The following is a 25348-nucleotide window of genomic DNA, read 5'->3' on the forward strand; positions in this document are numbered from 1 at the left end:
TCTCTCTCTCTCTCAATTCCCAGCTCTCCCACTCCAACTACTCTCATTCTCTCTCTCTTCAATTCTCTGCTTCACAAGGTCACTACAGATCTGAGACCTCCATGGTCTCCACCCACCTCACCTCAATTTCCAAGCTTTAACATGTAAGCTACTCCTCTCTTTCTATCTTTGGTTGCCCACATAATGTGGTCAAGAAACTTTTGGAGATTACAGTCAAGATTGAACCTTTCGTGTTTCTTGAGCTAATTGTAAAAAACCCACATTTTCTCTGCACCCAAATCGATGAATTTGATATTGAATTGTGAATTACTCTGCTTTGCTGCTGTGTCTACTTGGTCTGAGTTGCTTGTTTTGGATCGTTTTGCTTCTCTGTGGTGCCAGTGGTTTGTATTGGATTGCGGTTGTGAAATGCTCTAGTGTAGAACATAGCCTACATATAGCTATAATAGAGCTTTAATCTCGATTCTCGAGTAGTTATGAATCAGAGTCTAGGTCTTGTTAGTCATTGGTTTACAATAAGGAACAATGAAGCTTAAATTATGGGGTAGCTTAAGGAGCTGGAAACCCAAAATGTCTGAAACTCTGAATATATAAGCATGATTTTAACTGTTTAGTTGCTCAGAACTAAGAGCCATAGAACAAAAAGAATGCTGCTCTTTACATTTGTACTTTGTCAGTTAACCTAATACCTATGGTTTTCTTAATGTAAGGGCGGAATGCAGAGCAAAGTAAAACTTTACTAATTATGATGTGTCATCTTATGTGATCTGACTTTATAGCGAAAATTTTGAATGCAGACAAGTTTGTGTGGTTTAGCTAAGCTATGGCGAAATCGAGACAGCATTTCTCTAGCCAAGATTCGTCATTGTCACCGGCTTCTGTGAGATCAAGAGAGTGGGAGGGTCCATCGAGATGGACCGAGTACTTGGGTCCAGAACCCACGTCTCCCATGACTTCTAGGAGCTCCAGGAATGCAGGTCCTGATGGACAGGTCCAAAGTGCAGGCGTTCCTCACAAAGGTTTAAACATGCAGTGGGTAGTTCAACTAACTGCAGTTGGGGAAGGTCTTATGGCTAAAATGTATAGGTTAAACCAAATTTTGGATTACCCGGATCCAGTTGGCCATACATTTTCAGAAGCCTATTGGAAAGCCGGTGTGTTCCCCAACCATCCCAGACTTTGCTTGCTACTTTCAAAGAAGTTCCCGGAGCATTATAGCAAGTTACAACTTGAACGTGTAAGAATTGATTGTTTGTTTCCTTAATTATCAGGTTTATTTTGTAAGTCAGCCTTAGTTGACTATCTGAATTCAATCAATTTATTAACTGTCTAGACAATTGAACAAAGTACTCCATGAATTCTCTAATTTAGCCCTTGAATCAATGGCAGTAGAGTTACCTGTGATTAATCTGGTACAACACTAATGCAGGTTGATAAGGCTGCCTTGGACGCCTTGCATGATAATGCAGAGCTTCATTTACAAAGCCTGGAACCTTGGATTCAGGTAGCTAACAAATTTCAAGAGCTCGTTTTATCTTATATCTATATATTGAAAGTGACCGGTTTAGATGCAATCCATTAATCTATTTTTGTTTTTGTTTTTCTGTCTCAATCAGCTGCTTCTTGACTTGATGGCATTTCGAGAACAAGCTCTACGACTTATATTGGATCTAAGCAGCACTGTAATTACCTTGTTGGTGAGTATCGTGATCACTTTGTGATTAATGTGAACTATAGGTTATAAATGGGACAAGGAAGTTGACAATAATTTTTCTTACTCTATATAATAGGCCAAACACTTCAATTCTCCAGACGGATAAGATTGATGTAATCTAGTAATGGTTTTCCTATATCTCTGTCTCATTTACTCACTGATCGTGGGACAAGCGTAGAGCCGTAGGCTGAAAAATAAAAATATACTTGTATGTAGGCTAAAGTTAACTTGTAAAAGCAGGTTTATCTGATTAGTTAAGTTTATCACTCAACTTTTGTGGAAACCAGATGTTTAGTGCTCGTTAAATTCAGACTTACGTAGATAGAAATACATAATATCCAGCAGGTAAATATTCAAATCTTTTAATTCAGTTTTTGAATGGAATAATCTTGCTGTGTATCTTGTACTTTTTTCTTTCACTGAGACATACATGAAAAATCCTATGAATGATATAGTGCGGAAGTAAGGATGGTTGATTAAAACATCCCAAATACACTTTTGGACTAATTAAAAGTTAAATACATGGATTTTGGCCATATTTCACAGGGAGTTTTTACAGAATTAAATTTTCCTTTTGTAGTATTACAGTTTAAGCTTCTAGACAATGTATGTTGACAAAAACTTAAGCTCTGTTTCTACATGACATCTCTAATAACGTGGTGCAGTATTTTGCAGCCTCACCAGAACTCACTTATACTACATGCATTTATGGATCTCTTCTGTTCATTTGTCCGTGTTAACCTATTCTCTGAGAAGGTATGTTAACTTGCTATACTTTCTTTTTAGTATCTAATTTTTATTTATCGTCCATTCGTTGAAGAAGTTTTAGTTGATTTGTCTTAACTCTTTATGCATTTAGTTATGTAATGAAGTTTATAGCTGTGCTGCAATTCTACTAACACTATCCTTATAACAGATACCAAGGAAAATGATGCTACAAATGTATAACCTTTTGCATGCAATATCAAGAAATGACCAAGATTGTGATTTCTATCATCGGTAGGTGCTGTCTATAAGTTGATACATTTCTCTGAATCATTAAATATGCAATTCTCTTTGAAAGATTTAACATATGTCTTCCCATTCTCTTAAATAAGCACATGATATTTCATTCAATGATTTTGATATATATGTAGAGTAGAGGAGAAGAGGAATTTTAAACATCATGATTGAAATCCATAAAATGTTAGGTGGTGGTTATTGTGTCTTCCAAAAATTATTCAGGCTAAGATCCTTGCATTGTTATATCCATATGAATACAATGACGTCTTTTACTGTTTATGGAAATCTTTATTCTTATTAATTCTAATAAACCATCAGGCCTTATGTCAATTCGTCTGTTGATTACAGGTTGGTTCAATTTATAGACGGTTATGATCCACCCTTGAAAGGATTGAAAGAAGACCTAAATTTTGTGAGCCCCCGTATTGGAGAGGTTAGTGTGTCCTAGAATTGATGAATGTGGTAGACCCTGGTAAAAATAAGCAGTCCCCAGTTCAAATCCCTCTTTGTGTAATTGTCATTATTGTTCTTGCAATTCAAAAGAGACATCTTGTAGGAACCTTCATGCTTGCATCATTCATAGGCATCTCCTGTAATAATTCGGAGTTTGTTATAACCTCAAAATCATTATGTGGGTTATTTTTAACAATTTTACTAACAGTTCTAAATTTCTAATCATCGTCATTAAAAAAAAAGGAATAGTGGAATATTATTGTGAAAGAATCATTATCAACGATCTTGTTATTCCCTTCATACAAAGAAGTTTCCATTAAGAAGATTATCCGAGTAAGAACACGGTAAACAGATGAAGCGAAGGTGGATGTTGTTGAGGGAAAGTTAACTTTATAAAGTATTACATTGCTTAATAGATGTCATGGCCCTGGAGTACTATGGCAAAAAGTACTTTAAAAATTTGTGTTGGTTGTTGGTTGATTAAAAGTAAATTTCAACTTAAGCTTTAACAAATTTAAAGTAAAATTGTGTTGGTGTTTCACCAATAGATAAGCAGTCACTTGGTGGGAGCTTGTTTAAATCGTTATAAATACCTTGAATTATGTTTCTACGTCTTACGGTCCAGTGTATAGTTACAACCTCATAAGGTGGAAGAAAAGAAACTCTTTGAATGATCGACTCTGTTTCTGTTCAGTACATGAAGCATTATTTTGAGCGTCATTAATAAGAATTATGTTGGAAAGGCTTGATCTTGAATATTTAATACCATTCAGGTGCTAGAGGCTGTGGGTCCTATTATCTTTCTATCAACAGATACAAGAAAGCTCAGAAATGAGGGTTTTTTAAGTCCATATCATCCTCGATATCCAGACATCCTTACTAATTCTGCACACCCAATGGTACACATTCTCATTCTGATTAACTTTAGGGTTGGTCAACATCTGCCATAGTTGTTTATCCTATTTCTGTATTGGCTATTTTGAATGTTATGTTTAATGCACTGTTATTACAAACTACACTATATAGTCCTCTTCATGCTCTATCTGCAGAGAGCTCAGGATTTAGTAAATGTCACCTCGTATCGGGAATGGGTATTATTTGGGTACCTTGTTTGTCCAGATGAGCTTCTTCGCGTCACTAGCATTGATATTTCTCTGGTAAACACTACATTATGCAAAACTTGTATTTACTCATGTTAATATATTGAATTTAGTGGGTAGTGATGCTTTGTATTTGGCATGCCTAATGTTCTACTATTTTGTTTGCATTTTATGGCATGCAGGTCGTCTTGAAAGAAAATATAGTTCTTACATTGTTCAGGGATCAGGTGAGTTTTTCTGATTGTGTTCTGTCCTTAAAACAGCTTCGATAATTTTCATTTGAAACTGTTGCAACTTCAATGCGTGCAGCACATACTTTTGCATGAAGAATATCAGCAATTTGTCCTGCCACGTATTTTAGAATCAAAGAAGATGGCAAAATCTGGACGTACAAAGCAAAAAGAAGCAGATTTGGAGTATAGTGTAGCAAAGCAAGTTGAGAAAATGATAAGGTATGTACACAAATTGGAGCCTGCATATAACAAGCTGAACGCGGAACTTGGAGTAGATGGATAATTTGAGAAATTAATGCTTTTAATAATTATACAGACAAAATCTTGAAATTACAGATGTAGGCCGTCTCCTTATTTGCATATGATGCAAGATAACCATTGAATCTTTGATTACATATGCAAATTATTGTCGTGTTAACACTATGTTTAGATTCTGTTTGTGAGGTGATAGAGGATTTAATTAGGATGGCTGGGAGGGACATAACAACCAAGCAAACACATGACACCCTAGTACTGGTCAAGATCCCCTTTTCATCATACCATTTTTCTGTAAAAAGTTAATAACTCTTTAGCACGTACAAAGTTTTTCCCGTAATCATGAGTTGTTTTTATTCCTCAACAAAAGAACTTTCCTACTGTTTGGTGATGTATGTGGACATTGTGGTGCCATGTGCATTGAACAAGCTAATTTCCTTAGTTGATGCAGTGAAGTGCATGAGCAAGCATTACTATCATGTGATGCTATCCACCGTGAGAGGAGGATATTACTGAAGCAAGAGATCGGAAGAATGGTACTTTTTTTCACTGATCAGCCTAGTTTGTTGGCCCCAAATATACAGGTATATAAGCTTCTCTAAATGTGCTAAAAGATATAGCGCAGTTGCATTTTTTTTTTACTTCAATTGTGTTGGTTTTTTTCTGAAGTAGCTTATAGAGCCCGAGTTGAATGTGTTATTACAACAAAATGTGTCTGATTCACTGGGTTAGATGCTCCTACTGGTATATAAGTTAGTTCATAACAATGATATATGTAATGGGTTCTGGAGAGGGTGGGAATTCTGGGAATTTCTAACGGACATTATGTAACATTTGGAGAACCCTTATAATCTCGTACAAACACATTTAGTTATTTTGCGACTAGGGTAGCATTTACTCTGTAAATGTGTGTTTCCGGTATCATAAAAGCTGCTAAATTGCTGAGCATACAGTCTTACAAACGATGATAAACTTGTCATCTGAAAGTAGTTTTGTGGTTACGTAACTAATATTCTAGTGGTTTTGTAATTATTTAACTAGTGTACTAGTTTGAGTTACTTTGTAAGTCTAAAGCCAATTAGTTGTAGTGATAACAATTTGATGATTTGATGCGTCCTCAGATGGTGTTCTCTGCCCTGGCTTTCGCTCAATGTGAGGTCCTCTGGTATTTCCAACATGTTGGAATTGCATCATCTAAATCAAAAGCCGTTCGAATGGTGTCAGTTGAAATTGTAAGCCAAGTTTCATGTATATGTCCAAGTCTGTCACAGTTAATTTAACCTTTTTTAGTTCCAACTGAGAATAAAGTGCTTGACTGCCACTTGTGATTTCGTTTGTAGGATCCAAGTGATCCAACTATTGGGTTTTTGCTAGATGGAATGGGCCATCTTTGCTGTTTGGTACGCAAGTACATTGCAGGTTAGATTGAACATGATTGATGCCATTTAGTTAAAAAAGAATTATGGTAGCTAATTTCCATTTAAAGAAATCCCTGTGTTTTTTTTTCCATACATATACATGCATATATACAGATGTGTGATTGTGGGCGTGCACACTATTATACTACAGCTTTTACAAAGGCCTGATCATAAATAAGAATTTTTAGTTGTTTGTCTGGTTCTGGATGCTATGTCTTTCAACTTATTGAGTTTTGACCAAGTCACATACACGCACAAAGGCCTGAACTTGATATTAAATTGATTGTGTTTCAATCTATCACATAGGTGTTGCATGTAAACTCTGTGCTTATCAGCAGTTCTACAGCACTTTTCGCTCTGCTTTAATAAATAACTTCTCTGGCATATGTATGGGCATCTCACAGCATTAATTGTAGACTATTTTAGTACGGAGCACATGGATGTGCTGGCATGATTTATTATCAGAGTACTATTTCATTAAAAGTTTGTATATTTATTTTGTAATTTTATATGCAGCAATTCGAGGTTATGCATTGTCATACCTTTCTTCCTGTGCTGGTAGAATCCGGTTTTTGCTGAATACCCCAGGGATGGTGGCTCTTGACTTAGATGCAAGCTTGAAAAGTCTTTTTCAGAAGATTGTTCTGCACCTTGAAAACATACCAAAACCACAGGGTGAAAATGTTTCTGCCATTACATGTGATCTATCTGTAAGCTACTCTCTCTCTCTCTCTCTCTCTCTCTGTAGTTATTTTCCTTTTTAATATAGAATAGAAGTCTTGTTCTAGTTTCACATGTCCTATGATGCACCACAGTATATGCACCAGATTTTCTTTTTGTAATCCACATTATAGTCTAGTTTTTGCAATCAAGGGCTTGTAGTTTTCGTCAGGTAGCATACTTAATGACTCATCATCTGTTGTACTGCTCAAAATAAATGTTCTTACCGATGCCCATGACACTTTATATATGAAATAGATATCATTATATCATTATTGAGGTCTCAATTTGCAACTTCCAATCAGGAATTTCGCAAGGATTGGTTATCAATATTGATGATAGTCACCTCATCCCGATCATCTATAAACATAAGACATTTGGAGAAAGCTACAGTATCTACAGGAAAAGAAGGCCTACTATCAGAGGGAAATGCCGCCTACAATTGGTCCAGGTGCTCTTTTGTACTCTTTAATTGGGGTTTGAGGGATTTCACAGTCCCTTTCTAATACTTTTCAGTATAAATATTCTTATAAAATCTATGAAGCAAGAATGGAAAATTCTAAAGAAAATTTGTATTGGTGAATACCAAGTGTTTTAGAGTCTCTATCATTTTGTTTCTAGTATTAGGGCTTATGGTAATCGTCTTCTCTTTATGATAATATTGCATGGAAGATTAGCTGCTCAACAGCACTATGCAAACTTCCCTAACGTATTGAGTAAAGGCATTACTGTAAACCACAGAGTAAAAGCTAACTTGATATTTGAAGGCTAGAACCTGTGTCAGTAATCCATGCACAGAGGTTCAGAAAGATTCAATTTGTGACTAAATGTTGCTAGGAAAATGGTTCTGCCTATAATTGATCAAGCTGTAGTTTTTCACCTCAATACAAATAAATTGGCCTTGAAGGTCCTTGCGAAATGTACCATTTCATAAGACAGATTGACAGAATAGCAAACAGCCCTTATTTTTAGTGCCCTTGCAAAACTAACTATTGTTGTCTATTGACCATTATATGATCATGTAGTTTCTCAGGCAATACTTGGAAATTTTCTTTTTACATTTGCTGAAGCAATAAACCTCTTTCATCTTCAGCAAGCCATGATTATTTCATTGCTGTATACATATTATGATATTACTGTATCAAATTAATAATTATTGCTTATGTGTACTTTATTACACTAGATGCGTCGATGAACTGGAATTTCAGTTATCAAAGCATGCGAGTCTCAAGAAGTTGTATTTCTACCATCAGCACCTTACAGCAGTAAGCTCTTGCTTTCTTTGCTTTAACTGGTTTGCTAAGCTTCTTGCAGTGTCAGTAGTAACTTGATTGAAGTAAATAAGAAAACTTGTTCCTTCTCTTAATTAGGTTTTCAGGAACACTATGTTTGGCCCAGAAGGGCGCCCACAACATTGCTGTGCATGGCTTGGCGTTGCAAGTAGTTTCCCAGAGTGTGCTTCCCCAATTGTTCCGGAAGAGGTAACCTATAATCTGAATTCCTTTTGCCTTCTGAATATTCATATACTTGCATGTTTAGAATTTTTCTATTTATCTGTCTCAACATGCTAACGCTATTAGTTTGGCATGCATCCATGTTGGGACAAAAACAAGTGTCGTATGATGTTAGTTTTAAACTGCATTCTGTTTAAATACTTGCAAAGTAGAACGCTGATCTTTTCTTTTATGAGCTTTTATCTCTTCAAGGTAAAAGGTGATAAAGATGAGCTGTCATCATTTATTAATACCAAGTAGGGAAAAAATGAGAATGCTATCACCTGAATGCGTTTCGTGCTTGATGAAACAAGGGCAATTGGATGTTCAGGCTCCCTGAAACTTGATAATGATTGGTAGTCACTAATCGGTCATGACCAAAATTATGATGTTGTCTCATATTCATACTTCACAAAAGAATTTTTGTAGCGTACTACTTATATCCATGATTAGATCCTCAACTTGGAGATGAATGCATGAATTCAGAATTAAATGATTTGATTGAATCTTTAATGCAAGCAGTTGACCAAGATTGGCAGAGATGCAGTCCTTTATGTTGAATCTCTCATTGAATCTATAATGGGGGGATTGGAGGGATTAATTAACATCCTTGATTCTGAAGGAGGATTTGGTGCCTTAGAGACCCAGGTAGTAACTTCTCATCTGATGTTATGATAAGAAAATAGTTGAAATTGGTTTTGCTCTGTAAAATTGATCTTGTGGGAAATCTCAGCTTCTTCCAGAGCAAGCAGCTTCATATATGAATACTGCATCAAGAATATCAGTTGCTTCAACTAAATCTCCAAGGGGAGCACCTGGTTTTCCTTTGCCCGGCCAGGAGAGTCGTCCTGAAAATAATGCTTCTATCAAGATGTAAGTTATCAGTCATTTCTAATTTCATATGTATAATATCTTCAAATTCTATTTATGAGTCCAGAGTTGAAATGATTGCCTCGCAGGTTAGAAGCTGCCGTGCAGAGATTGACCAACTTATGCTCTGTTTTGAATGATATGGAGCCTATATGTGTTCTAAACCATGTATTCGTCTTAAGGGAGGTGAGGCGAGCTTTTACATATTTTCCTATATTTAAAGCTTTTACGTACAGCTAAAATACATAAATAAATGACCACTTGACCATGTCAAATATTGTATTTAAAAAGCATTCATAATTTCTGCTGTCTTGAGTCCAAACGTCGAATTTTGACAGGATGCAAATTTGCATCTCTAGACTTCAACCAAACTCTTTACTAATTTTGGAAATAGAAGATGAGCTAGAGGTTTCTGTTGACATGCTATAATGGAATGAATGGGTCTACTTCTTATGGCTGTAAATTTTATATTCTTCATTGTTGCTTTATTCCACCTCAAATTGTTGAACCTGCCTAAATTCACATGATCATGAGGTTGCATGAGATTGGTTATCAGTTTGTGCAATTCTCCACAATAGACATGCATTATGATTTATCACAAGCCCAAAAAACTGGTTCTGACCTGAAGTTTCTTACTATGTCATACTCCACAATACACATGCATTATGACTGTATTAAAGTTTCTTACTGTGTGACTAATATTTACCAATTATTATTCACAGTACATGAGAGAGTGCATTCTTGGGAACCTTAGGAGAAGAGTGCTTGCAGTACTGAAAACTGACAATGACCTCCAACGGCCTACAGTTCTTGAGTCACTTATTCGCAGACACATCAGCATTATCCATCTGGCAGAGCAGCATATTAGTATGGACTTAACTCAGGGGATTCGAGAAGTTTTGCTCTCAGAGGCCTTCTCAGGACCAGTTTCTTCTTTGCATTTGTTTGAAAAACCAGAAGAGCAACATACAGGGTCAGCCACTGAAGCTGTCTGCAACTGGTACATTGAAAATATAGTCAAAGATGTATCAGGTGCTGGAATCCTTTTTGCTCCAATTCACAATTGCTTCAAGAGCACAAGGCCTGTTGGTGGATATTTTGCTGATTCAGTCACTGATTATAGAGAACTAAAGGCCTTTGCTCGCATCTTTGGTGGGTATGGAGTTGACAGGCTAGACAGATTGCTGAAAGAACACACTGCTGCACTTTTAAATTGTATTGATACATCACTGAGATCAAACCGTGATGTGCTAGAGGCAGTTGCTGGTAGTCTGTATTCTGGAGACCGAAATGAAAGAGAGGCTTCAATAAAGCAGATAGTCGATATAGACACGGTGATTGGGTTTTGTGTTCAAGCTGGGTTGGCCCTGGCTTTTGACAGATCTCTAGCTGAAGCTGCTGGTACAGTACTCTTTGAAGGTGCACCCTTAATACATTCATTATTGGCTGGAATATCAAAGCATATACCTGAAGAAGTACCTGAAAAGAAAGAAGTCAGGAGATTGAGAGGGGTGGCAAACAATGTTGGTGTAGTTGAAAATCATGATTCCCAGTGGGTGAGATTGATCTTAGAAGAGGTTGGGGGTGCAAATGATGGGTCATGGAGTCTGTTACCCTATTTCTTTGCCACCTTCATGACATCTAATATATGGACTACCACAGCCTTCAATGTGGACACTGGGGGATTCAATAACAATATACATTGCTTGGCAAGGTAAATTTATGTTTTCTCATATCTTGAAGGCAAATCATTTTCATGAAAGATAATATTAAATGGGGTTCCTTAATCCCCAGTCAATTATATTCAGTCCTTCACTTGGCATATATCTCAGTATGTTGCTCTTTTTGCCAATAGATTAACATCTGGTATCAATAAATTTTGCTGGCAGGTGCATCAGTGCTGTAATTGCAGGAAGTGAGTTTGTTAGAGTGGAGCGTGAATATCAGCAAAGACAATCTCTCTCAAATGGCCATGTTAATGAATCAGTTGACTCTGAAATACAAAGTCGTTTGTCAGCTGAAGCAAGCATAAAATCCACAATGCAGCTGTTCGTCAAATTCTCTGCAAGCATCATACTGGATTCTTGGAGTGAAACTAACAGGTAAATTAATTTACATCTCTTTCACGCCATAAGTAGATGCATAGAAATGGCCATGCATAAGAACATCTCTTCAGATTTCCATAATAAACTTCACCTACTTGGCCATTTTCAGTCTGCTAACAATTTCAATAATTTCTTTCTGCAGATCTCATCTTGTAGCACAGCTAATTTTTCTGGACCAATTCTGCGAGATCTCACCTTATCTTCCAAGAAGCTCTCTGGAACCACATGTTCCATATGCCATTCTTCGTTCAATATACAGTCAGTACTATACGAACTCTCCAAATACACCACTCGCATTACTAAGCATATCTCCCCGCCATTCACCTGCTGTATCGATCTCACATGCATCTCCTGTGGCACGACAACCCCGTGGCGACTCCACTCAGTACGATTCAGGTTATTTTAAAGGATCATCATCCCATGGCCAAGAGCATAGTTATGATGGTGGAAGTTCACGTACTGAAAGCAGGCAACAGAACTTTCGTCGTTCAGGGCCTTTGGATTATGGCTCAAGCCGAAAAGTGAAGTTTGTGGATGGCTCAACTTCAGGGAACACTGGTCCCAGTCCACTACCAAGATTTGCCGTCTCAAGGTCTGGTCCAATATCATACAAGTAGAAAGCCGAGTGAAACATGTGTTACTAGGATAGTAACTTATCTGTTATTTGTGTTATTATTAAGCAGCAGTTATTCATAAGTTTGATAGGGCAGATGAGCTAGTTCATACAAATTTTGTCAAAGTGTGTATCTAGAATCGCTCAACATGCTTTCCCACTTATAAATATAGTGTGGCCTTGATGATGATGTAAATTCTTTGCCATTAGTAAGATTTGGTGTGCATTCTCTATTATGGAGCTGTGCATGTACATTGGATGGTTCAGGGCAATCTCGAGTTTTGTTCTCCAAGTCATAAAATCGCCCCTGGTAGTGAGTTATATGAACTTATATCAGTTATTGTTAGCTGCCGAATTGACAAAAGTAAAATCAAAGACTAACAGATGACAGTTGAACCATGACTATGTAACCCGATGACCGCAAAGGGGTTGATGATAACTTGATAAGACAAACTTCCGAGGAGGATAAAACTAAGGCAAATATGGCAGTTGGATTTAGTCATGATGATTTAAAGGGTGCACCAAATGAACCAAACGCCGAGATGGAAAACATATTTGATCACTATCAGTAGTGATCATTGATCAGCCATCCGCAAGAAGCTGAATAGCATAGTTTTCCTGTGGTCAGCTTGTAGCATCAAATCAATTTGGTCAGTCCTGCGGCTGGTCAATGAGTAAAACTTGCGGATGTTAGAGACTTAGAGTTCCTTCCATTCTCTGGGAACTTAAGGAATGGAAGTTGGTGTTTTAAGCGATAGGCGAGGTTTTTGGCAACGAATGTAGCAGCCAAACTCCATGATTTACAAACAGCACCAAAAGCAACTAAATCATCCAAGGAATCCAGTTGGCGCTGTGCAATAGATGTGACAAGGTCCTCAGGATTCTTCCTGAATCAGGCATCCAGGTAGAGTTTTTAGCTTTTCTTCTTCTTGTTGTTCTCGTCTTTCTCTTCATGAAGATTAGTGAAGAAGGTAATTTGTTTAGGCCTTCTTGTTCTCCTTGCATCCGCATCCATGAAGAATTACCTGGTAGTTTGGTAGATGGAGGGAGCTAAATCGACGGTGCTTTTTAATTGGAAGGGGGACCTCGTGCTGGTGGATTTATAAACATATCTTGTTTACTAATAGGGTTCCTAGCTGGCTTCTTTCTTTAACTTTTCCTATGAGAACTAGGAATCGAGGATAGGAACACTAATTTAGGAACATTACTACCAATGCAAGAAACCACTGTCATATCAGACATCTTATTTGTATATTGAATAACAGCTGCTTCCACATATTCACACAGTGATATAATCCTTCTCAATGCTAAGTATAACAAGTCTGTACAACTTACGGAAGGGGCATATGATAATAAATGCCCTACAATTACTTATAGTACAATTGAAGATGTAGGAAACTGATCTTGTTCAAGCTGGGAATTAACTTTGAAGCATAAGCCACTAGAAATTCAGCGAAGGTGATGCCTGCAAGATGAATAAGACTGTTATGAACTCTTCCAGGAGAAACCAGTAAAGCTGAAAAAGAATACTAAGATAGGGCAAAGGTACCGGAGAGTTTCTTTTGTCCCACGTCGAATTTTGCAACGTATTGTTGGAAGCCCAAGACGCTGGTGAGCTTCATAGCGATGACAGCCAGAGAAACCTACCAGAATATTGTACTAACGAGCTAAAATTACTTCAAAATTTATGAACTGAGCACTACCATGGTTTGTAACATAAGGGAGCAATAAAGAATATTTAACTCTTGATGAGAACAATGACAAGTGCATACCATAATAAACTCCATCGACCTCAAGTACATCAATCTGCAATGAAGAAATAATTAGCCATACAAAAAGTGATTTCGGGATGTGCACGCATATATGGATTTACCACACCATCTGCTCAGAAAGCAAAACCTCTCAAGTATTACACAACATGCTAGGAGTTCAAAGTTAAAAGATCCACTAGTAAGAGATCCTATCTTTTGTCTTTGGTCTGGCATCCTAGTATGCACATCAGATTTTACCAGCATGGACCAAATTCTTTCAGTTTCAAACAATGACATACATTTTCCTTTTGGTAGAGTAAGGAACTGTGGTTCAAAACCAGTTTCAGAATGAGCAATCAGCCAAATTATACATGAAAATTCACTTTTGAATTGATCTACAAACCAAAGTGAGGTATAGCAGATAATTGCACTCACCCCATGTTAGCATCAAGTTCCTAACCTGTATGTTAATAATTTTTACATAATTGGATCGAGGTGGGTGCTGGAACACTAACTGTCTAACTTAACTGATAAATGCTTTCCCATAAACAACTAACGCGGGTGATATTTTTGTTCCCTTCTGAATTATTGAAATGCGGAATTTATCTCCTCTGTTAGCATTACATTACAAAATACATGAAGCCGATATGTAGATATGTAATGATGATGTCCTAACTCAATAGCATAAGCAGTACATCAAATGCAGCCAGATATTTTCCTATATTCGAAATTGATAATGTCAGGCTATGAGTGCAGAAACTTCACTCCCTTATCATGTTCACTATCAGAAACCACCAATACTCCAAAGTTCACAATGAATCCAATACGAGAACGATGATCAATAAAAAAAACATACACAACCCAATAGAGCAAATTACGAATTGGGATTGTTACAAATGCTTACAGGTACTTGAAGACCAATTTCACTTATGCTATCCATAAGTTCTTGAACCTTGACCGGATCATTAGCTCTTGTTCTCATCAAAGGCCTCCTTATCTTATCAACAGGAAGCTCCAATATCACAGGACCACCACCCCCACCACTACTTGCACTATAACTCAAAGGAGGAGACCCTGAAACACAAAATTCTGATTAAAGATCAAACCTTTATCACAAAACACTACCAAATAAAGCTGACCCATCAGTTTTTCTTCTACCATTAGATGAAGCAGAAGCTGAAACAGTTAAGCTTCTCACGCTATTTGGTACTTGCAGAACAAAATTGGCCATCTTGATTATCCTAGGCTTCACTCTCTTGTCTGTTTGTATCTTCCAGATAAATGGAATTGTGACGGTGCTAAAATTATAAAGGTGAAAGAGTTTTTGGGTCAACACCCAACTAGTTCGACTGTTCTACATATTAGCTAGTGTGCGCTGACTGCACTCTATAACACCTCTGGACCCTCATTTCACTTCTCTAGCTCCGTGGGTGTAAATACCTGATTTCAATACTAAAAGAGTGTTCCTTGTGTGTTCCCAATGGCTGAAGTTACCTCCTTGTCACTCTTGCGGTAGTCTCACACTGTTTATGTCATTGATTTTATTGAGTTGTTTGTGTTAGTCTTTGTATATGAATGTTCTGGTTTTGGATTTGGTTTGAAATGTGGAACAGGAACTGTGCAGCTACAACTGTGAGAGCTTTTTGTGACAGTGAAAGGCTCTGCTCTTTTGTCGATCTCTTTGTTGTTTACGGTCTCGTTTACAGTTTTAAATTTCATTGGGCAAATTGAGATTTCTGGAATTGATTTGTGTTTGGCTTTTGGTAGACCGGTACTTTTCATCTGTGTATCTGTTATATTATCTTGAAATTTAGGATTACGGAAAAATGACCTTGCCAAAAAGCTTGTGTCAATGTAATCAGTGTTGAAGTAGTCTTGGACTTTGGGGGGGGGGGGGGGGGGGGGGGGGGGGAGGAGATGTTGGCTTTAAGAGAAGAATTATGGGCCTTTTTGTTCTAGGTGTGCTTACGTTCGGGTTTAATTTCCCTTCTAGCAAAGACGGCAGCCTTTCAATGAGAATTGTTTCCTGCACATGCAGTTTCTGTCAGTTTTCACAATGTAAACATTCAAACCAGAATGCCAAGCCTCCACAGTCTGCACTCTTCTGGCTATATGGGGTATGTTGATGTTTTGGCCTACTGATACCCTGCATGCAGACTATAGGTTCTATTGTAAGAACAGAATGTATGTTCATCTGTTAGGTGCATGATAATGATGCTCTAACCAAGTACCTTTTAGTATCTTGCTTAATGCATAATTTGGTACGTAAAATTTATGAGCTATATTCTTAAAATGTACGTGCTACCTTCCACAATAAAACGTAGGCTTCCCTGTTCATTTCACAACCAAGCAATTTCCCGCTCCGTTCCCGCCGCGCTGTGTTTATACTTGTCACACTATCCCCAACAACCACACATCTGTAAAGCTTTATGAAAATAAAAATAAGCACGGGTGGTGGTGGTTGTAAATGAAATGTGATTTTTGCCCTACACCTTTCTGTTACCTGCTCCTTTCCCTCTCTCTATCTATCCCCTCCTATATAAGAAAACCAGCCTGATGTAACAAGAACTCAGACATATATATCATCAACCAATTAACTATGGCCGGCCAAAACCCTAAACAACCCACAACTCAGTATCAGCACCATGTTGCCGCCTTGGCCTTCCCTTTCGGAACCCATGCAGGCCCTCTCCTAAGCCTCGTTCTTCGGCTCGCTGCCGCTGCACCCGACACAATCTTCTCCTTCATTACTACTTCTAAAGCCAACAGCTCCCTCTTCTCGCCCACCTCCAAGGCCTCGTCCTTCCTCAATGTGAAAGCTTATGATGTCTCAGATGGGATGCCGGAGGGTTTCGTGCCCTCCGGCCACCCCGAGCAGCTTATTGGCTTCTTTCTCAAAGCTGCCCTAGCCAACTTTAGGATCACGATGAAGGAAGCTGAGGCGAGCTCCGGGCTGAAGATAGGGTGTCTGGTGACTGATGCTTTCTTTTGGTTTGCCGGAGATATGGCGGAGGAGATGAAGCTTCCCTGGGTACCACTTTGGACGGCTGGATCTCGTTCGCTTCTTGTTCATACCGCCACAGACTTAATACGACAAAGGGTACTTGGAACCGGTGGTAAGGATCGTTTTGCCAATTAACCTTAATTAGTAGGTCATTATAGCTCAAATTAAAGAGTTCATGCGTATTTGAAACAGGATCTATATCTAGCTAGTGTGCTATTTGTTACTTACTTAATTTGCTCTCACCGGGTTTCCTCTTTTGCCCACTTTATGCTTAATTATATATGTTTATAAACAAATGCCATTATTACTAGTCATAATTGCCAATTTGGTACTCTAAGAGATATATTAGTGTCAATTTGCTACCTTAAGTTTGATTTCTGCCAATTTTCCACCATAACTTTATAAAACTCGCAAATTTGCTACCCTAAGTATTAATTTTGTCAATTTACTAACCTTAAGCAAAATTTACAACCCTAGGGTTTTCAAGATTGACAAATTGGTTTATTTGGATATATTTTCAAATTAATTCACTTGTTAGGGAGAAGTGAAAATTTGATACGACAAAATGATAGCAAAATAGCTAATTTTAGAAACATGGGATAAAAATTTGGCAAAATTAATACTTTGAGTTGCAAATTGACTAATTATGAAAATCTAGGATATCAAATTGGTAGAAATAAAAGCTAGGGTAGCAAATTCACACCAAGGTGAATCTTAAGGTAGCAAATTAATTGGCTATTAAGCCATATTACTACAGTAAACCTTTTTTTTTATGGAAAATAAAATTAATTAGATCTTCTCTGTCATCCATGGTTAACCCTAATCATCCCTGTAGCCTTTCTTTAGAGCAAGTTAATTGCAAACTGCCACTTTAGACGTAGCTAGGGATAATATTTTGGTGTAGATATTATCGTAGGTTCTGAAATTAAGGCATTTAGAAAATTATAGCGTTACTGCTTGTCCTTCTTATAACTAAATGCATGGATTCATTATGTTTTGTTTGTGGAAATGTAGGTAAAACCCTCGAGTTCCTTCCTGGATTTTCCAAACTTGAGGTCGGTGATTTACCTGAGGGAGTGGTATCAGGGAATTTAGAGTCACCAATATCATCCCTGTTACACAAAATGGGACAAGAGCTGCCAAAGGCGGCAGCAGTTGCAATTAACTCATTTGAAGAAGCAGAGCCGGACGTTGTGAACGAGCTCAAATCAAGATTCAAGAAGTTTCTCAACATTGGACCATTCAATCTAACATCGCCGCCGCCGCCGTTGCTCAAGGATGAGAGCGGTTGCTTGGAGTGGTTGGACAAGCAGAAGCCTGCATCTGTGGTATATATTAGCTTTGGAAGTGTGGTGAGACCGCCACCTAATGAGCTAGCAGCATTTGCAGAAGCTTTGGTTGAAAGTGACTTCCCATTTATTTGGTCATTTAGGGGCAACCCAGATGAGGTATTGTGCAGTGCGGCTGATAAGAGTAGACTAAATGGAAAAATAGTTTCATGGGCTCCACAGGTACAAATTTTAGAGCATACTGCCATTGGAGTTTTTGTGACACACTGCGGGTGGAACTCGATTCTGGAGAGTATAGCTGGTGGTGTGCCTATGATAGGCCGGCCATTCTTCGGGGACCAAAACCTGAACATGAAGACAATGGAGGCTGTTTGGGGGATTGGTGTGGGAATTGAGGGAGGGATCCTTACAAAACAAGGAGCAATTAAGGCCTTCGAACTCATTTTGAGGGGTAAAGCAGGGAATGAAATGAGAGAAAAAATAAAAGTTCTTAAGAGTCTAGCTCGATCTGCTGTGGAAGGTGAAGGTAGCTCTTCCAAAGCTTTTAATACCTTGGTGGATATAGTCACCAAGCGTCCAAGCATGTAAAAGTTTGATAAATATTCTCGTTCTCCACTTTTATTTTTGAGATTTGTCAATGGAGCAATTTTTTAGTTATTCTTTGGCATCATAATTCGGGGCATCAAAAGCTTGTGGGTTGGATGGGGCGGAGCCTGAACATGAGGATCAAAACCTGCTATCTTGAGATTGGAAGGATGATGTATTTTCATCTCCAATTTTCCCTCTCATGATTAGCTACATGAGCCTAATGTTGTGTATTTCTTGTGTGTGGAGAATGATTCAAGGTCAACTTGAAAGTATAACGTCATGGACATTATTGTCACATAAATCTTTGAGATCTTTTATCAGCAAATATTTACGCGCTAGAGTATGATGAATAACACCTTAAATAAGTGAGTGTAAAAACCTTGGTATGAGTACACCTAAAATGGGGTAAAAAAAAAACTCAAATTCAGCATGATCAATCTGGCAGAGCAGCATATTAGTATGGACTTAACTCAGGGGATTCTCAGAGAAGATTTGCTCTCAGAGGCTTTGTCAGGACTCAGGACTAGTTTCTTCTTTGCATTTGATTGAAAAACCAGAAGAGCAACATACAGGGTCAGCCACTGAAGCTGTCTCTGCAACTGGTAATTGAAAATATAATCAAAGATGTATCAGGCACTTGGAGACCAATTTCACTTATGTTATCCATAAGTTCTTGAACCTTGACTGGATCATTAGCTCTTCTTCTCATCAAAGGCCTCCTTACCTTATCAACAGGAAGCTCCAATATCACAGGACCACCACCCCCACCACTATTTTCACTAGAACTCAAAGGAGGAGACCCTGAAACACAAAATTCTGATTAAAGATCAAATCTTTATCACAAAACTCTACTAAACGAAGCTGACACATCAGTTTCTTCCACCAATAGATGAAGCAGAAGCTGAAACACTGAAGCTTCTCAAGCTATTTGGTACTTGCAGAACAAAATTGGCCACCTGGATTATTCTAGGCTTCACCCTCTTGTCTCTTTGTATCTTCCAGATGAATGGAATTGTGATGGTGCTAAAATTATAAGGTGAAAGAGTTTTTGGGCCAAGACCGAACTAGTTTGACTGTTCTACATATTAGCTAGTGTGTGGTGACTGCACAGTATAACACCTCTGTACCCTCATTTCACTTCTGTAGCTTTAGGGGCATAAATACCTGATTTCAACACTGAAAGAGAGTTGCTTTTTTGTTCCCAATGGCTGGAGTTACCTCCTTGTCTCTCTTGCGGTACTCTCACACTGTTTATGTCATTGATTTTATTGAGTAGTTTGTGTTGGTCGTTGTATATGAATGTTCTGGTTTTGGGTTTGGTTTGCGATGTGGAACAGGAACTGTGCAGCTACAACTGTGAGAACTTTTGTGACTGTGAAAGCCTCCAAGCCCAATATCAAAGCTCTCCTTTGTCCTCTTCAATCTCAAAGGTACACACTTCTCTCCCTCTCTCTGCTCTTTTGTCTCTACAAATTTTGCAGTCTTGTTTCTAGACAATTGAGTTTTAATTTCATTGGGCAAATTGAGATTTCTGTTATTGTTTTGGCTTTTGGTAGACCGGTAATCTTCATCTGGGTATTTGTTAAATTATCTTGAAATTTAGGATTAGGGAAAATGACATTGCCACAAGCCTTTTTATCCATCATGTACTTAGTGTTGTAGTAGTCTTCAACTTAGGGGAAATTGTAGGCTTTAAGAGAAGAATAATGGACCTTGTTGTTCTAGGTGAGTCTATGTTCGAGTCAACCCTTCTAGCGTACAGCAGCCTTTCAATGAGAATTGTTTCCTGTACATTTTCTGTCAATTTTCACAATGTAAATGTTGAAACTAGGATGCCAAGCCTTCAAGTGGGTGTCTACAGTCTGCAGGCTATGTGCTGCTTTGGCCTACTGATACGCTGCTGATTAGCAGTTCTATTGTAATGTTAGTATGTTCGTTCATTTGTTAGAGTCAGTGACATTTCAGCGCTTCTAAAAAAGTCACTGTTGGTGCTCATTGCCTGAAAGGAGACTTGTGTTCATAACCATCATAACTCTTCCATTTTATATTTTGGCTGCTTAAGATCCAAATTGTGATTAATTTGAGGAGATAAGAGGGTGTTTAAACTAGTGAGTTAGAAAGATTGATGTTCGATCAAGTTGAGGATCTGTAAGTCTGCCACTGAAGACTTATTGTATCTAACATTTTTTGTTTTCATACGATGTCATTGGAAGGTTTTGTGCTTGCTTAAGTTACTGTAGACAGTGTAGAGTCTAATTCTAATGAATATAAAGCTTCCTGGCATATAATATGAGTTACACATGGTTATTAGGTCCCTGTGTTGTGTTCGCGCTACAAGCAATGAAGAGACTGCTGCCAAGGTAGCTGCAGCTAACGCCGACAGTGGCACTCCAACAATGTATCGTTCTTCACATCATAAAACTGGTTTGATCTCACTTTCAATATTAGGGCATACTTTTCAGTTCAGAAATATTTTATCTAAAATATTGAAACTTGGTGATGGTTCTGATTTGAGGAATGTAACCAGTGAGACGAAATGAATAACTGTTCAATAATTAACTTTGGAAGGACTACTTACAGAAGATTTAAAAGCAATACGTTTTCCCCTATATTCAGATTTGACAAGATTATAGCAAAGGAAATCCCATCAAGCATTGTATACGAGGATGACAAGGTCCTGGCATTTCGGGATATCAACCCACAGGCTCCTGTGCATGTTGTAATCATCCCAAAGATTAGGGATGGGCTAACAGAGCTAGGAAAGGTAAGTTCTGGCCATATTTCTACCAAACCATGATGGTTGTTACATTATTAGTCCTTGAATCAACATAACCAAACCCATTTGTATAGTATATGTTTTGTCAGGCTGCAGAAGCAAAAAAAAAAAAAAGGCTTTCTTTTGATTTATGCATTGTCATTGCAGGCTGAATCGAGGCATGTAGAAATATTGGGTCAGCTTATGTATGCTGCAAAAATAGTTGCTGACAAAGAGGGTATTCTTCATGGGTTTCGCGTGGTTATCAACAATGGTCCAGATGGATGTAAGTCATCATTGTATAATGTTTGTTTGTGCCTTCCCTTCACATTTGTGCAATGCTAGCTTTGTTCACTTTAATCATCAATGTTCTCGCTTCATCCAGGTCAATCTGTTTATCATCTCCACTTGCATCTCCTCGGTGGGAGACAGATGAAATGGCCACCTGGTTGAACATGCGAATTTGATGGACTGTAAGAGTAATCTTATAGTTACCAGATGAAGAATCTGAATACTAATACAATTAGCTGTGTAAGCTTACTTTGTTTGGGTATTGTTTCTCACGGCATAGTTTAACTTAATATTGAAAGATGGTATCGTTTCATAAATTACCCGTTCAATAGCGCACCCCCATCTTGAAATATTTTGATTCCCTTTTACAGTGAAGTGTTAGTGGCCTTAGTACAGTGTATATAGTAGGCTGTACTCATCTCATACTAATAGCCTGAACTGTACTGCATGTAATGTTTGAAACCATGCCTAGAGCTACAGTTAGCTGCTCATGGTCATCGTTGAAATTGGCCTTAGTCGCCTTCCCTGTCCTCACTTACCTTCTGCATCCCTACCCATCTCCTTGGCATTCAAGTTACTACTACTGCCTCACTCACCAACAACAATCTTCTTTTGAACACTCCCATGGAAATCCCAACAAGTTTTTCGACATCTGTAACAAGAAAATCAACCTCTTGATGGGAGCGGCAAGTTTCAACCCCCTTTTACGCTTTGTTACTGCAGTTATACAGTACTTTGAGTTCAAAGGGCTACCGGAGGAACTGAAGACCACGAATTAAAGAGCTATTCAGAAGAATAATAAGCTTGGTGACATGAACATTGTTTATCAAGCTCTATTTCTTAACTTCTATGCAAGCTCGAGGAAGTAGTTGAAGGCTACATGTAACTGAAGGGGTCATTCGTCGACCAACATCACTTTTGAGACCACCAAGTGCAATCCCCATTTTATCTTACTCGATTTCCCTCTACAATATGATTAACAGTGAATTAGTTAAAACAGCCAATCAGATCCAAAAACACCAGAAAGAGAATAGGGAGACGGATATTTCGGAGAGATGCTACTCTTGTTATGAATCCCTCTTTAACAAAAGCCTTGATGAAGGTGAGAAATGGTACACCATCCTAGCATTCTCCAGCGCAGTTTGCTTCTTTAAGACGGGAATATACTGCTTCGATCAGGACATGATCTTGTATTAATGTTGATGAAAACCATTTCTAGCAGCAAGTTAAGTTGCTCTTCGACATCCTTTGTGTCTGATCATATCACAGTGGTTCCAAATTATCTTGTGATAAAGCTTTCTGTTTGCTAATAGATGATAGGTCGGTTCATTCAGTGTACAAGAAAATGAAAGCCACATCTAACTGTCCAAGCAACTGAAAACCACCGATTCCGGTTCGGTTTGAGGAGTTTGGGTTAGGGGGTCTTCAATGATTTCTCTCAGAGTCACGGGTGGTTCTTTCTGATATCAGGAAACCAAATCCCTTTGTCATTAGGAATGAAAACTTCAGTTGGATTAACCAATCAGGAAATCCTTTTCTCATAAGGAATGAATATTTTACTTCTTTCCTCACAAGGAATGTAAATCCTTTTCCCAAATGGTTTAGTAAATTCACTCTAAACCAGGCAGTTTTCTTCTCTATATATACAAGCCTTCTCCTGCCTTCTCTTAATACCGTGAAGGGACATACATATATTGGCCTCCATATAGTTGATGAAGATCCAAAGGTGTGGAGGACAAGTCATGAAGATTTGATATGCAAAAGGAGAATTGAAGTTGTTTTCTAATTGGACTACGAAAAGAATATGGTTTGTTTTTCCTACCATAGAAGTCTCCGCTGATTGTTTCTTCAAGGGTAGTTCAATATATTTGGGAATATATCTTCAAATGTTTTAGTTAAATGGTAATTAGAAATTGTTATAGAAAAGGGTTTTTGTTTAAAGGATATATTCCTTATTATTATGGGTTTTTTCTTTTCTATGTGGGTTGTATTAGGAAGGGATTTGGGTTAATTGTCTAGTGGTTCTAGGATTAAGAGATGGGCTGCCGTATAGAGAGTGATATATAGAGGCAATATGTTGGCTACCCCAATGACATGCACGGACAAAAAAGAAAAGGTGAAAGTAAAGAGAAGAAATTCACATCAAAGAAGAACTTTGTGCTATGAGATTTTAGTGACTCCATTGAAAACCTTCGTGACAACATCGACAAGCTTAATGAAGTCTAAGTACGTGTGATTACAACGATTTTAGTGAAGTTGTATCGACAATTGAAACAACGATCTTAGTTAGGTTGTTTCATACTTGATTGTGACTATCAAGTAAAAAATATTTTTACTTTTTAGAATAATATTATTATTGATTAAGGTATAATCATTGTAATATCGTTTATTCAATAAAAAAGTAAAAAATTTCTACATATTCTGCTGCTATTACTCGTTGTTGTTTTATCTTGTATTTTCATAACGACACCGGAGACCTAACTGGTGGTAGCAGTAATAACATAAATAACCCACACCGGCCGGCAGGTTGTCTCTTATTGTTCAGCATACAACTTTGATTGATCTCAACCATGGCGGACGTTGCAGCAGCCAGTTGCTGTGCAGTTGTTACCAATTTAGTGCTTGGCACTTTCATATTCATTTTGTGTTACTTCCTCATTTTTCCCAATCACCCTGGAGTTCATATAACCGATGCCTCGCTCACCTCTCCTAACACCACCCACCACCACTACGATCTTGCCCTAACCATCAAAATCAAAAACCGCAGCGGTTACTTCAAAGACTACAACAAGAACATCAAACTCGTTGCTTTCTGCAACAACAACCTGTACAAGCCAATCGGCACGGCGGAGGTGCGCCCCTTTGGCCAAAACAGAAGGAAAACGAAAGTGTTTACGGCACTGACATTCAAAGGGGAAGAAGGGGAGGACTTCCAGGCTTGTGGAATAACAGCAAGTAACAATGGCGAGTACGATGACATAGTTGTCAAGGTGTATATTTCCAATGTCTACTATGTGATGGGGCCGAATGTAAAGATAGGCGACAATTGGCAGATGGAGAGCGAGTTCACTTGTAACTTGAAGGTTCCTTTGATCGATGCTGGTGCTGATGCTAGTACTACTAGCAGTACTCCCAAGAGTTTTACGGATACAAAGTGCAAATCCACTTTCGAACTCTATCACTAGAATATAGGGTTGTTTCGACTTTGTATTTTACACATTCGTCATTTCCGGTATTATGCAAATCCACATTCGTTTCTTTTGAATCTAACGCAACTTCATGTTTAGTTTTCATTCATGCTTGGTAAAATTAAGTTTTATTACAACTAAATTGTTACAATATGACTCCATTGATTGCTATATTGGAAGTTGATGTTGAACCAATCTAGGTACTCTGGTCAGTACTTTTACCTTCTGCCACTACAATCCGGTGCAATTCCAACAATTAGATTTCAACTTCAACCCTTGTCTTATATTTTCTGTTGCTTCTGATGATGATATGAGGTGTGATTCATGAATAATTCCTAATATGTAGTTTAAAACTTTCAATTCATGCCATCTTCATTTCTGCGAAAGACCATTATATGTTCGTATCGTATCCAAGGATGCAGGCTTATGCGAAAATTGAATTTAGTTGAAGTTCTGATACCCGTTAAATCACCTTGCATATTAAGTAAAGGGTTAAATCTTCAGGT

At 38.0% G+C, this 25348-nt stretch overlaps 4 protein-coding genes across 4 annotated transcripts; 3 read left to right on the top strand and 1 right to left on the bottom strand.

The window, feature by feature from the left end:
- LOC126785659 (protein NAP1) lies at positions 1 to 12228 on the top strand. The gene is made up of 24 exons (XM_050511274.1): positions 1 to 143; positions 798 to 1237; positions 1430 to 1504; positions 1617 to 1697; positions 2390 to 2470; positions 2631 to 2713; positions 3065 to 3149; positions 3943 to 4068; positions 4219 to 4326; positions 4452 to 4496; positions 4579 to 4721; positions 5209 to 5341; positions 5879 to 5989; positions 6098 to 6176; positions 6692 to 6885; positions 7201 to 7346; positions 8079 to 8160; positions 8266 to 8376; positions 8911 to 9036; positions 9122 to 9261; positions 9348 to 9444; positions 9981 to 10972; positions 11148 to 11360; positions 11506 to 12228. The coding sequence occupies exons 2-24, from the start codon at positions 824 to 826 to the stop codon at positions 11978 to 11980; spliced, it is 4140 nt and encodes a 1379-aa protein (XP_050367231.1). The 5' UTR covers positions 1 to 143; positions 798 to 823; the 3' UTR covers positions 11981 to 12228.
- Positions 12229 to 13180: 952 nt separating this feature from the next.
- LOC126785681 (sulfiredoxin, chloroplastic/mitochondrial) lies at positions 13181 to 15013 on the bottom strand. Its single transcript, XM_050511307.1, has 5 exons — positions 14886 to 15013; positions 14632 to 14801; positions 13749 to 13782; positions 13526 to 13619; positions 13181 to 13441 (listed from the first exon to the last, which is right to left on the bottom strand). Exons 1-5 carry the CDS (start codon positions 14956 to 14958, stop codon positions 13426 to 13428), a joined length of 387 nt encoding a protein of 128 aa, XP_050367264.1. The 5' UTR covers positions 14959 to 15013; the 3' UTR covers positions 13181 to 13425.
- A 1313-nt stretch (positions 15014 to 16326) lies between these two features.
- On the top strand, positions 16327 to 18726 carry LOC126785669 (anthocyanidin 3-O-glucosyltransferase 7-like). Its single transcript, XM_050511289.1, has 2 exons — positions 16327 to 16843; positions 17746 to 18726. Exons 1-2 carry the CDS (start codon positions 16327 to 16329, stop codon positions 18606 to 18608), a joined length of 1380 nt encoding a protein of 459 aa, XP_050367246.1. The 3' UTR covers positions 18609 to 18726.
- A 1005-nt stretch (positions 18727 to 19731) lies between these two features.
- LOC126785679 (14 kDa zinc-binding protein) lies at positions 19732 to 21990 on the top strand. The gene is made up of 6 exons (XM_050511304.1): positions 19732 to 19844; positions 19946 to 20038; positions 20920 to 21006; positions 21225 to 21372; positions 21532 to 21649; positions 21749 to 21990. The coding sequence occupies exons 1-6, from the start codon at positions 19813 to 19815 to the stop codon at positions 21814 to 21816; spliced, it is 546 nt and encodes a 181-aa protein (XP_050367261.1). The 5' UTR covers positions 19732 to 19812; the 3' UTR covers positions 21817 to 21990.
- Positions 21991 to 25348: the final 3358 nt, after the last annotated feature.

This window comes from Argentina anserina, chromosome 3, assembly GCF_933775445.1.
Source record: "Argentina anserina chromosome 3, drPotAnse1.1, whole genome shotgun sequence".
NCBI classification, from domain to species: Eukaryota; Viridiplantae; Streptophyta; class Magnoliopsida; order Rosales; family Rosaceae; genus Argentina; species Argentina anserina.

What these genes read in the sequence shown, in the direction of transcription:
- LOC126785659 (XM_050511274.1), top strand. Translation starts at nt 824, where the DNA reads ATGGCGAAATCGAGACAGCATTTCTCTAGCCAAGATTCGTCATTGTCA. An exon ending in CCATTACATGTGATCTATCT is followed by an intron (nt 6,886 to 7,200) that starts GTAAGCTACTCT and finishes ACTTCCAATCAG; the next exon opens with GAATTTCGCAAGGATTGGTT. An exon ending in ATGTATTCGTCTTAAGGGAG is followed by an intron (nt 9,445 to 9,980) that starts GTGAGGCGAGCT and finishes TATTATTCACAG; the next exon opens with TACATGAGAGAGTGCATTCT.
- LOC126785681 (XM_050511307.1), bottom strand. Translation starts at nt 14,958, where the DNA reads ATGGCCAATTTTGTTCTGCAAGTACCAAATAGCGTGAGAAGCTTAACT. An exon ending in AGCTTCTGCTTCATCTAATG is followed by an intron (nt 14,802 to 14,885) that starts GTAGAAGAAAAA and finishes TTTGTGTTTCAG; the next exon opens with GGTCTCCTCCTTTGAGTTAT. An exon ending in AAATTGGTCTTCAAGTACCT is followed by an intron (nt 13,783 to 14,631) that starts GTAAGCATTTGT and finishes TCTTCATTGCAG; the next exon opens with ATTGATGTACTTGAGGTCGA.
- LOC126785669 (XM_050511289.1), top strand. Translation starts at nt 16,327, where the DNA reads ATGGCCGGCCAAAACCCTAAACAACCCACAACTCAGTATCAGCACCAT. An exon ending in AAGGGTACTTGGAACCGGTG is followed by an intron (nt 16,844 to 17,745) that starts GTAAGGATCGTT and finishes GTGGAAATGTAG; the next exon opens with GTAAAACCCTCGAGTTCCTT.
- LOC126785679 (XM_050511304.1), top strand. Translation starts at nt 19,813, where the DNA reads ATGGCTGGAGTTACCTCCTTGTCTCTCTTGCG. An exon ending in TGTCCTCTTCAATCTCAAAG is followed by an intron (nt 20,039 to 20,919) that starts GTACACACTTCT and finishes CATGGTTATTAG; the next exon opens with GTCCCTGTGTTGTGTTCGCG. An exon ending in GGCTAACAGAGCTAGGAAAG is followed by an intron (nt 21,373 to 21,531) that starts GTAAGTTCTGGC and finishes TTGTCATTGCAG; the next exon opens with GCTGAATCGAGGCATGTAGA.